Below are 12,164 nucleotides of genomic sequence, written 5' to 3'. Positions count from 1 at the left end.
AATCTTGTACATATCTCTCAATTATACATATACATACATACAAAAATCACAATGGGACTCATCAGCAAAGTCATCCACAAGGTCGAGGGAAAGCGCGAGCGCGAGCGCGTTCGTTACCCCTCTCCCCAAAACAGTACTAAGTAGTCCCGAATGCAAATGCTAACATACGAATAGAACCAAGTCCCCCTCCTCAGCAACACCACATGGGCGGTAACGGAGGACCCCAAGGCGGATACGGCGGACCAGGTGGTCCACAAGGAGGATACGGAGGACCCAGTGGTGAACACCACGGCGGCGGACATCAAGGAGGTGGATTTGGCGGACCAGGTGGACACCAAGGTGGAGGCGGATTTGGAGGGGAGCACCAAGGCGGACACCAAGGAGGAGGATTCGGTGGACCAGGTGGACATCAGGGAGGTGGATTTGGCGGGCCAGGTGGTGAACACCATGGCGGAGGAGGATTTGGAGGCGAGAGAGGTGGACACGGTGGTGGTGGACGGGGAGGACATGGTGGATTTTAAGTGACAAAGTTTTGAGAGAGATGGAGGGAGATTGTGATACCAATTTAGTTTGTTTTTATGACTCGTCTTTTATATCACGATGAACATGTGTGTGTATTTTGTCATTGAGAGATGTGTGTCTTCCTTGTGCTTGTTGGGCCTCGACATCCTTCGAAATAGAAGAGTATAAATCGGGAGCTCTGCGTAGAACGTCAACGTTGGGACAAGTACATAGTCAGGTACCAAACAATGAGGATAACATGTAGAAGAGATAGTAGTAAGATATTGAAGTATGGGTGTTGACTGACACTGAATTTGATGGCACCACACCTTTGCGTGTATGTGTGGCTAAATGGAAAGATGGATTGAGTTGGCAGTGACAACTTGACATCTTAATGTTTGAATGCCACCACATATTTCAAGCTCGGTCGACCAAAGATATTCGTAAAATTTGATGAATTAGAGTAAACAATCATGTACACGCCATTGGTGCCTTTCATTATAATAGGATCCTCTAGTAACCATAATGCGCTGCAAAGCATAGAAAGTAGGACTACCACCGAAGTGGAAAAGCAGCAAAGCAGCTTCCAAATATGTTACGCCTGCAATGCCTGTATATCTCGTCTTCCCATCCCAAAACTCCAAATCGCTAAACTCAAACAATGCATCCATCCATAGCATTCCTGAAAAGTTCCCACCCGTAGAAATCCCTAAGAACCATAGCCAATACCCTTAACCGATTCATCATCTTCTGGACTTGGCCATAGCTGCAAGTCGTGCTCGCTTTTCAGCTTTATCCCTCTTGAGTCTGTTCTCTTCGGCAAGAGCTTCAGCATCCTCCTTCCTGGCGATAGCAGCGGCCTTTTCTTCTTCTTCATCGACTTCGAACGTGGCTGCTTCCATATCAGAAGATACATCGGATGCATAGTCATCTTCCTCGACTTCACCCTCCATGTCATCTTCATCCTCATCCTCATCAGTAGCATAGTAGCGATCGAGGTTCTTTCTACCATTTTTATATCGGTCGTTGCCACTACGAGCGGAATATGAAGGTGCACTTGGCTTGTTAGCAGTTGGACCACCACCTCCTGGTCTTGGGCGAGCAGTCCCGGTGTATCCAGTCGTTGCTGTTGCAGCTTTTTTGACTTTCTTTTCAACAGCTGGTGGCGGAGCCTTGGCACCAACAGACTTCGTACCATTCGTGCCACTCTGTCCATTCCGAGCGGGAACCTGGCCAGGTCTTTGAAATTTGGAATTTGGTTCTAGTCCCTTTTGAATGGTTTTCCCCTTTTGGGTCCTTAGTTTATCCGACTCTCGCTTTGATGGTGCTTTCTCGATGCGTTTGTGTTGAATCTTTCCAACCTGACCCAAAGAAGCCTGTGCAGCTTTTCCCCGTGCCAAAATCTCCGCATATGAACCTTTCTTGGGAGGTTTTGTTGATTCGGTGGACGATGGAGGTGGTGTTGGCTGGCCGTTTTTGAAAGTGGTGTTGGCGGTATTAGCCGAGCTCGGAGTTGGTCTTTGTTGTTTCGTGTCGATCTTCATCCTGCCCATACTCATATCAACAGCTGTAGGACGATGCGCTTGGGTCATTGGTCTCGATATAGTAGCAGTGTTTGGCCTTTGAAGTTTGTCAACCGGCTTCCTCAAGTCATCGTTTGCTTTCCGCTTTGGCGGAAGAGTGGCGGTCGGCATCGTCATTGTTGAATCTGGACTTGGGCCCCCCGAAATCTGGGCGAGAAGATCACCGATCTTGATTAAGTCAGTATAATGATTATCTAGAGTGTGAACAAATGCACAAAGCAGACGTACCGGCATCTTGAATGATGTGCTTGTGATACACCGAAAATTTGAAAGAATGAATCAGAAGATGATGGATGAACAACTCAAACGCAGATCGCGTGGATTTCCGACTTCTTGTAGTGCATCAGCACATGAAAATTGATAATTATGGTGCTAGCAGCAGGAATAAAATTTGAAAGCGCCAGATAACAAATAACTGCGCCTTCAGATAAAATTGTGGTATCTGTCTTATTCCTTTGAGTTGTTGTTGAGGCGATGTGAAAAGCAAACGGGCAGACAATCGCAAGGATTTAAGTCCATTTCGTTATCACGTGTCTGACTTGACAGGAGTAGCTTAGCGCCACGCCATTCGCCCACACAAGAAACTTTTTGATTTTAATCGAATCTGAGATCCACAATCGAATCTTTCACAAACTTCAAAACTCTCAGAACTTGAAATTTCAGTCTCCGTCTCTTGCGGTTAAATCGATTGATATACCTGTTCTTTAACGAAACAAATAAATGTAAGATCCTCCTCTCGCTGAATACTTCGCTGCATTGTTTTGCGCACCAAGATCATCTTTGAAATTGTAAACTGACAAGATTTGCGCACAGCATTCAAAATGAAGTATCTCGCTGCATACCTCCTCCTCACCATCGGTGGAAAGGCTTCCCCTTCCGCTAAGGACATCACCACCGTTCTCGAGTCCGTTGGAATTGAGATCGACCAAGAGCGTCTCGATACTCTCATCAAGGAGCTTAACGGAAAGGACATCAACGAGGTCAGCACAATCGAAAATGCGCACATGTACAAATATCTGACGTGAAATTTAGTTGATCGCTGAGGGTTCCTCCAAGTTGGCATCCGTCCCATCTGGTGGTGCCGGTGCTGCCCCAGCTGCTGGTGGAGCTGCCGCTTCCGGTGGTGCCGCTGCTGAGGAGAAGGTTGAGGAGAAGGCTGAGGGTATGTTTTGCTATATTCTCATTAATAGAAAGCCTACTAACCCAATAAATAGAGAAGGAAGAGTCCGACGAAGACATGGGTTTCGGTCTTTTCGATTAAGCAGTCAATTGACTTCCCCACGGACTCGACGCTCTCGACCTACCGGAACATCATTTCGAGATTTCTGGGAGAAATCGTGCGGGCTTCGCCCATTATTTGCACGCCATATGGGATGGATTGTATCTCGCGAAGATTCCCATGACAAGCATATATTCATGCAAAATAGAGCAATAAAGACGTGATTCTTCAAACATCAACAGCATCTTAGCAGGATAAATATTTATATGGTGTGATATGTTATGAATTGATGTGATGTGATGTGCAAATGCGAATGATCTCGTAGAACATCTGTAGTTAAATGCTTGCCAACAAATACTGCTGGAAAATCTTCACTTGTGAAATCAAGGTTATCTGAAAGCCGTACAGAACCCCATATTATCCTCTACATAAAATTCAGACGCCAATCAAGGCCACTCATAATCCTTTTATCTACTATCTGACACCCCTCCAAACACCCTTGTTATCCTTGATTTGATACGGCATCGATATTTGCATGGGGAAAAGCACGAGGCTGAGAGGTCATCTGGGATATTTGCCCTATTTTAGCGCCGAAATCTAAGCGAGACCAAAATTTGCAAACTTTCTGGCACTTGGACTCAGTTTGGCGGCGAACATTTCCTTTACGACAACTCCATCCTTTCGACAACCTTTGAAAGAACCCAACCGCAAAGATGGCCGACGAAGAATATGTGAGCAGTCGATTTTTTTGTTTGGGATTTCTGAAGCCAATTTCTTTGGAAATTATGGAGGCAGCTTGGAATGAAATGGGAGGCTAACCAATTTTTCCAATTTAATAGGATGCCCAAAAGGCTGCCGAGATCAAGGCAAAGAGAGCATTCCGCAAGTTTTCCTACCGTGGAATCGACCTCGACCAGTATGCCTACCTTAACAAATCCACAACATGAATATCAAAGGGGATCTCATAGTAGCTAACCCTATATTCTTCGAATAGACTCCTCGACCTCTCCTCCGACCAACTCCGCGATGTCGTCCACGCTCGTGCTCGCCGTAGGTTCAACCGTGGTTTGAAGCGCAAGCCTATGGGTCTCATCAAGAAGCTCCGCAAGGCCAAGCAAGAGGCTCAGCCAAACGAGAAGCCAGATTTGGTCAAGACTCACTTGAGAGACATGATCGTCGTCCCAGAGATGATTGGCAGCGTTATCGGTATCTACTCCGGAAAGGAGTTCAACCAAGTCGAAATCAAGCCTGAGATGGTTGGTCACTACTTGGCCGAATTCTCTATCTCTTAGTAAGTTATTTCCTATTATGTTCTGTGCGAAAGCTTGAAGTTATTCGCAATGGAAGCTCATACTAACTCCAAAACAGCCGCCCAGTCAAGCACGGAAGACCCGGTATCGGTGCTACCCACTCTTCCCGTTTCATTCCTCTCAAGTAAATTACTCGGATACATTTACGCTGTATCATACTGGTTATCAAGGATGGATGGTTCACATATTTGCATGGATATTATGGCACATAAGCCTGAGATACCAACCTACTGCTTGACTACGGTCGGAACACAGCTATAATTAATAGCGAGCTATGGGCAAATATGAAATTACGTCAAGAATATTAACCTTCTTCATTGCCTTGGTGTGAAACACGTGAAATTCTTTGTCATTTTGCCCGATCTTGGGCAGTTCCCATCCTTTCTATGCAGGCTCCTCTACACCTCATGATATCCTTTCAGTGGTCGCTATCATCTTGTACGTATCCATAACCTTGGCCTCAATGACCATTGGGCCATGTTGTTTGGATTACGAAAGCATAGATTCCCTGCCCCCAATTTCCATACTGTCAAAGACCTCTTCTATGAACCCCGTTGGAACAGCTCCTGTCTTCTTCGTTGTGTGCCACTAATACCATGGCCCACAGCGGATGGTCCTTTCAGCAGCTGATATTCCCCCTACTATGCCTGCACCAACAACCTCGTTTTCGTCACATGGCATTAATCATCTGATTGGTAGGTGGCTGCATCCTTTGCTTGTTTTAATGCAGAAGTACCCTCGCCTTGCAAATCAGATAGCAGTAGCTGAGAGTGATATGGACAATAGCTTGTGAGGTCTAGAAATGGTGGGATATCCGCCGAAAGTGTCTGGCGAAAATCGTCCAAAAAACGTCCCCAAATTGCGCACCGATCCCTTGGAGATCATGCTGCCTATCCTGAGAGCATTGACGAATCAAGTGGTAAGAACTCTGATATGAGGAAGGTGTACACGCTCGCCGGATATGGAGGTATTCGTGAACGAAAGCTGGTCTTGTGATAACGTCGCAGGTTTCGACCACCACACTGTCAGAAGATATATGAGGTTCGGTAGTGGCTCTCGAGAAATAATCCCTTGAAGTATGTTCAGGACTACATGAAGACTGTTAAAACCGCTATCTCAACACAATAATCAGAAGAATACCAAGAATCAGGTAGCATACCTTTCTCGGGCCTCGCCTTGCCCTTTAATCTTCACGGGAGCCATTGTCCTATAGCTACCTAGTGCAAGTCACAACCAAGGTCTTTGGATTTGAATTGGGAAAGAAGAAGAGATCGAAGAACGGTAAAGATGTGTAGATATAGGAGCGGAGGGGACAGCTATATACAATACTTGGTAGTTGTGTCCGGGCGTGATAGTCTCGGAGCATAACGCACCCGTATTCCACTCTTTTGAGAAAAGACAACATATCTGGCAAGCCTCAAAACTGACATTTGACGTAGATGTTCCAGATCTATTGCTCTCATGCAGTCTAAACTACAATCTATAGGATCTGTGCTACTCAGGTCAGAATATACATTGCCTAATCCCTCAAATTCTTGACCTGTTCAGTGTTATGATCCTGTTTGTTGTGGCTTCAGCCAATAGTATGTTCGGGCGAACATCCCAAGAATTTCCAGAATCCCTACGTTTCTGACCTACCTAGGAGATCAATCCATATCTTGGCACTTTTAATCGATGATCATCTAGTTTACAATTTCCGAGGAAGGTCACATTCGAATCACAGCAAAAGCATTGAATTCTTGAACTTTGTTGTAGTTTTTCATTGGGTACTCTTCCTATGTTCATGAGCTGTGACATTATCAGCAGCCGCTAGTGATTATCTTCTTCCTGGTTGGGTTGTGTTCTTTTGTCTGAAGTAAATGCTGGTCGTCTGGAAATGACTATAATTCGCTGTTCAACTTTTGTTTTCGGTTAAAAGAATCCTTGCTCAACAGTCCTGCTCACCCTTGTCAGGTGACGCATTGGAAGCTGCTTATGCGAGCTATGTTTGCATAATGATCATTGGCCATTGTCCTTTTGTTCACGCTGTGTCAGATAGTGTGCATATCAATGCCCCTGAGGCTGTTCATAAGTGGGGTGTAAGTATGTAACGTTCTGATAGATTCCCATTGGCCATTGCTCTATTGTTCTATTACCCGCCCACTCACCGAATGCACAGTCGGCAGACGTGGTGCTATCGTGCTCCCACCATCGGCTAGCTAAAGACGCCACTGGCAATACCTAGGCAAGCCTCCACACGCTTTTTTAACGACCCAGTGAAACTTTACCATGTACTTCATCCTTTCGAGCATTGATATGGTAGCATTCAGCCTTGTGAGTTCTCTATATAAACAGACAATTTCCCTCGCATGTTTGATCATGGCCTTCCAGATATATATTGAACACATCATTTTCTCTTACTCATGGCTTCGAGCATATCGCAAGAACTCGACCCTTACTTCCTTAGCGTTCCTTATGCCAAAAGATGGGATCTATTTCAGCCCACAATACGTTCCTTATACGTCGATAACAATCGTAACGTAACAGACGTTGCTAGAATAATGAAAGAAGATTACAAATTCTTATTATATGCAATGCGTATAATAAGTGGGCACTGGTCCCCAACATTTGTTTTCACTTCCCTAAATCGAATATATCCATCTTTGTAGAATAAAAAGTTACCTGCTAGAGCCTCTAGAGGCCTAGCCGTCCTATATAGTCTTAGACTGAACGTGGACGTAAATGAAATCAAATCAAAAATCAAATCAAGATTACAATTCTCGGCTCTGTAAGTGAAGACTACTCACCATGAATGGGCTAGGCACTTCATACTGACTATGTATTCACAGTGAATACCAGTACAAGTACTATCTGAAGAAATGGAACTTGACAAAGTCCGTCCCTAAAGAAAAAAAGGAAGCTGCTGTCACTGCCCTCGGAAAACGCGTCCGGGATGATAGCACATCTACTACTGTTATTAGATACAAAGGAGGTGAGATAGACAAGAAGCGACTTCGTCGACACATAGTTGAGCTAGAGAGGACACACAATAAAAACATGGCAGTACTATACTCAGGCGGAAATACGTAATATTTAAACACGTTTACTACATTAATCATTGATTACTGATACTTTTGCTAGTTTCATACGTTGGAACTTACCATATCGTGCATTCTCGTCGTCTACATCTGCAGCAGCCAATCATCGATCCCCATACTGGACAACAGACTCGACGCCAAGTGACATCTCTGTAGTCAGTCCAAGTGCCAACAGGATCGGAGGCAGTCCTTTTATTAACGGCCCATCTCTGTCAGATGCGCCATCTCCTACTGTGCTTGTATTAAGAGGAAAATTTCAGCGCGAAAGAACGGATCTTTTTCTTGGTGGTGATCACGAAAAGCTTTTACAGCGTATGGGCAAACTAGAGAAAATGTAAGGCACATATTGCAACAGGCTACATATGGCTCACATACATAGTAGCTTTATCTAACATTATCTTAGGACACTAACAACATGGCTTTATCAATTTGGCTATTCTCCTTCAAGACAGCCAAGTATTGGGGCGTTGGGCCAAGAAATTGGACGTCAGATATTCTCGAATTTGATCGCTATCGAGATAAAGTATCACAATCCTTGTCAAATACGCCAAACTTCAATGGAGAGATACCAGCAACCCCTAGGAGTAGCGCTGCCATTGATATCATTGGTGAATCATCAGATTCAAACCTCCATCCAGCTCAATTATGCCGGTGGGCCATTCACGCAAACATCGGTGTCTATTACTCAGGAATATCGAGTCCTGGTTCTGTCTACTCAGAAGGCTTGAGCGACAGTGAAGACTCGGTGAGTGGAGAGCCAGAAAGTGAAGACTGGGAGAATGGAGATTTGGATACCCGTGACCCTGATACTTGGAAGAGATGGCAAGCCAATCGCAATCCCACCAACTTTGCGAGAAAGCTGAGAGCTGCGTTGAAAAATAATCTCTTCAGTAATATTTGCGCCTTTGATCTGCCTATCACTACCACGTCATTGTCAGAAGCTGCGAAAACTTCATCTTCTGCTTTATTGATGGAGTGTTTTGGTTTCGCCATCATGACCAGGAATCCGAAGCTCTTTTGGAAGATTTTGCCCAGAATCGAAACTACAGTCGTGCTGAATAGTAATCTCTATCCTTTACATCTAGCAACAAGCTTTTTAGATGGGTCTAAAACATGTTGCAATATTCTCGACGCATTGGTGAATCAGATGGGCGAATACAGCTCTGTGCGCAAGCTCTTCATCAACGATCGTGGCCACACAGTCTTGGATAATCTCATGATGGCAATCCTGAAATCACATACGTCTTGCTCACCATTAACTGTAGACAATTCTTTCAAAGACTTGAATCATTGGCCGGGAGAAGAAGTTGACATTTGTGGGAGATGGGATGCAGATTCGCCGTGCGTCCGCTCTCACTTAGCTGGAGGCAATGCTTCCATCCCAATCGGTTGGAAGCACATGTTCTGTCATACCTCCGTCCAAACTATTTGTCACTGTATCGGCCGTATTTTTGGACCATCATATGCCCCTAAGATCGATACGCCAAGCGGGCTTTTTTATGAAACACTGTCAAAAGTGTGGGCACAAACTCCAGCTATTACCCCTCCACTCACTTGTTCTGGTAGCTTTACATCTTGCAGAAAGTGGGTGCGAAGACGAGAATCTTTTTGGCATACTTGCAGTTCTGGTGTGCCTTTTAGCAAATGGTGCAAATCCTCTTGATCGGGCAGCCATCTCGATGAAAGCGCTTACAGACCGAGACAATGCAAACGAATGCAGTCATGAACTTCTCGAGCCAATTGATATTGCGGATAAGATCCCCCGCACGCTTATTTCATCATGGACTTCCGATGCAAGATTAGGATGGAACGTCTTTTGCAGTGTTTTACGCTACGCTGGGAATGAAAGAAGATCCAGCGAAGTCACAACGCGTTCAAGTGTGAACCCGATGAATCGCGGCGACGATTTCTCGGCTTTTCTAGAGTATGGCAGTGATAGTGACGTCGACATGAATGAACGAAGTGGAGATAGAGATGAAAATGAAGCGGAGACGGAAACACATTCTCCAGTGTGCGACCACGACGAACCGAACAATAACTTCTATGGACGAAGCGATGTTGTAGGAAAACTGTGAGCAGCTGTACAAACCGAACTACTAACTTACCGACGACTGGAAGAGGGGGATAGCTGGCTTTCAAGTAATTTCGACATGCATTCCCTCCTAGATGGCATCCGCTTGGATTTGTATCACTGCCCCTACTGGAAAATGATATGTTGAACCCGTTCTGTCGATGTGGAAAATTCATTAATGTCCATGATGAAGCTTGTGTATGTGTTGATGAAGCATGTAGTCACTACTTCTCTAACTTGGAATATTGGGAAAGAAGCGCGTATATTGTGATTCCAGAAGGTGGGATGTAATTTTAGTACGGTGATGAGATCGAGACATCGTCTTTCTTCGTGGAGATACAGATAAGGACGACCAAGGACAGCAATTTCATTAAAACGCTTTCAAGTTTTCACAAAATTACTTTTCAATTATGATCATGCAGCTTTGAAATATGGCATTCCAAGCCCAATACTTTATTTAGACATTCGCATGAAAAATAGTCTGAAGGTTAAATGTATACTAATATATTATCATACGGCGAATTACTCTCACTTCAAAATTGAAGACGGTTCCACGGTTTTACTCTTTCATCCCTCGGACTCTAGCTTATAACAACTAAAACGCAATTCTTTGTTTGTAATTTAAAAAAACTCCGAGAAAAAATCGTAGTCAAGTCATAGAATCTATCCTCCGCCTTACTATGAAATCTAGTTCAAAATAGCTGAAATCTAGCTGTTTAACTAGTTCAACAAATTAAACTTAAGAAACTGAGAATATCGATCATTATTATATAAATAATATATATAGAAAGATTTAATTGAAAAAAATGATTATAAATATTAATAAATAATTATACAAAATATAGTAAATCACTATTTTTTAGTATGATTTATGTCACGGGATCACTTCTGGGAGTATTCAGAAGCTTTACCGCTGAGCTAAACGCCCAAAAGACTAGGAGGTAGAACTGAAAGTTCTACCTTACTCTCACATATATAGCAGGACAGGACAGGACAGAAAGGGCTTAGTGTCACCCTGTGACAATTTAGGTGATCGGCTACTATCTATACACAGTGACTGTATACAATAGCGAATTACTAGTGTTGAATAAATACTCAAGATAAGTAATAATTAAGCCCGAAGCTAGATAAAATTGAATTTTAATATAAAGAAATAGAGTTAAGAAGATTCAATATAATTTTATTAGAATAATAAGAATATAAGTATTTAATATTCTAATAGACTCGAATTAACTATTACTTTAATATTCTATTATATTAGTTTATGTCACGGAATTCATCATATAGTGTAACCCTACAGTATTAATCCTAGTACTCCTCCGGAGTACTCATTCCCATGATTACTAAAACTATTTCACTCAGTTCATTTGTATACCCTATATACCTAATTAGGCAACTCCGTCACCTGATCAGGGTATATAAACCAGATATGATCCTTATGATCACACCTCAAGTCAATCTAGTTTATTATCACTCTATATACCTATCTTCTGATCAAAGTGACCATTAGACATAGCTATTACCTCCGTAATAGTTTACTTATTGAATATATAACTGTGTGAACAAGGGTATTTACTTCAAAGGAATCACTTTAATACAATAGCTACTGTATCAAAGGTTGTCACGGAATTCACCGTATAGTGTAACCCTACGGTATTAATCCTAGTACTCCTCCGGAGTACTCATTCCCATGATTACTAAAACTATTTCACTCAGTTCATTTGTGTACCCTATATACCTAATTAGGCGACTCCATCGCCTGATCAGGGTATATAAAGCAGGTATGATCCTTATGATCACACCTCAAGTCAATCTAGTTTATTATCACTCTATATACCTATCTCCTGATCAAAGTGACCATTAGACATAGCTATTACCTCCGTGATAAAGGTATTAAGCGAATGCGAAAGAGACTAGCTCTTTCAGTAGTGACTATATAAGGCCTACTATTTTCCCACTTAGCTAGCTCTTTAGATAGAATACAATTAGACATTTAGGACCTACGAATACGTGAGTGCTACGTCTTTCGTATCCTTCTCGAATCAACAATAACTAATAAATAATATATAGTTAATAGATATAGTATTATTATACTTATATTATTAAGTAAGTGAATATACTATTAATTATGTTTAAAAAAACTTATATTTAAAAAACCTTATTAAGAAAACTTATTAGAAAAACTTATTAGAAAAATGTCACGGAATTCACCGTATGATATAACCCTACAGAACTAATCCTAATACTCCTCCAAAATACTCATTTCTATAATTACTAAAACTATTTCATTCAGTTTATTTGTATACTTGTGACGGAAACGGTGTTGTAGACCACGTGGATCAGATCATGTGATGATCAGGTATTCATTATATAGAATACTCCGGAGCGGAACAATGATAACCG

General features: G+C 42.7%; 5 protein-coding genes across 5 annotated transcripts; 4 read left to right on the top strand and 1 right to left on the bottom strand.

Moving 5' to 3' along the window:
* Positions 1–51: 51 nt before the first annotated feature.
* Positions 52–521, top strand: EAF02_007432 (uncharacterized protein; the record flags this gene model as incomplete). Its single annotated transcript, XM_038903480.1, has 2 exons — positions 52–133; positions 175–521. The coding sequence occupies 2 exons, from the start codon at positions 52–54 to the stop codon at positions 519–521; spliced, it is 429 nt and encodes a 142-aa protein (XP_038756959.1).
* A 723-nt stretch (positions 522–1,244) lies between these two features.
* EAF02_007431 (uncharacterized protein) lies at positions 1,245–2,318 on the bottom strand (the record flags this gene model as incomplete). Its single annotated transcript, XM_038903479.1, has 2 exons — positions 1,245–2,252; positions 2,313–2,318. The coding sequence occupies 2 exons, from the start codon at positions 2,316–2,318 to the stop codon at positions 1,245–1,247; spliced, it is 1,014 nt and encodes a 337-aa protein (XP_038756958.1).
* Positions 2,319–2,905: 587 nt separating this feature from the next.
* Positions 2,906–3,345, top strand: EAF02_007430 (uncharacterized protein; the record flags this gene model as incomplete). The annotated part of the gene is made up of 3 exons (XM_038903478.1): positions 2,906–3,064; positions 3,117–3,246; positions 3,299–3,345. The coding sequence occupies 3 exons, from the start codon at positions 2,906–2,908 to the stop codon at positions 3,343–3,345; spliced, it is 336 nt and encodes a 111-aa protein (XP_038756957.1).
* Positions 3,346–3,855: 510 nt separating this feature from the next.
* On the top strand, positions 3,856–5,019 carry EAF02_007429 (uncharacterized protein). Its single transcript, XM_038903477.1, has 4 exons — positions 3,856–4,034; positions 4,143–4,219; positions 4,298–4,594; positions 4,672–5,019. The coding sequence occupies exons 1-4, from the start codon at positions 4,017–4,019 to the stop codon at positions 4,739–4,741; spliced, it is 462 nt and encodes a 153-aa protein (XP_038756956.1). The 5' UTR covers positions 3,856–4,016; the 3' UTR covers positions 4,742–5,019.
* A 1,862-nt stretch (positions 5,020–6,881) lies between these two features.
* EAF02_007428 (uncharacterized protein) lies at positions 6,882–9,765 on the top strand (the record flags this gene model as incomplete). Its single annotated transcript, XM_038903476.1, has 5 exons — positions 6,882–6,926; positions 7,452–7,678; positions 7,734–7,929; positions 8,094–9,252; positions 9,314–9,765. 5 exons carry the CDS (start codon positions 6,882–6,884, stop codon positions 9,763–9,765), a joined length of 2,079 nt encoding a protein of 692 aa, XP_038756955.1.
* Positions 9,766–12,164: the final 2,399 nt, after the last annotated feature.

The sequence above is a fragment of the Botrytis sinoallii genome, assembly GCF_014898435.1.
Source record: "Botrytis sinoallii strain Bc 23 chromosome Unknown BSIN_012, whole genome shotgun sequence".
Taxonomy (NCBI): Eukaryota; Fungi; Ascomycota; class Leotiomycetes; order Helotiales; family Sclerotiniaceae; genus Botrytis; species Botrytis sinoallii.
This window is presented reverse-complemented; position numbering and strand designations above follow the sequence as displayed.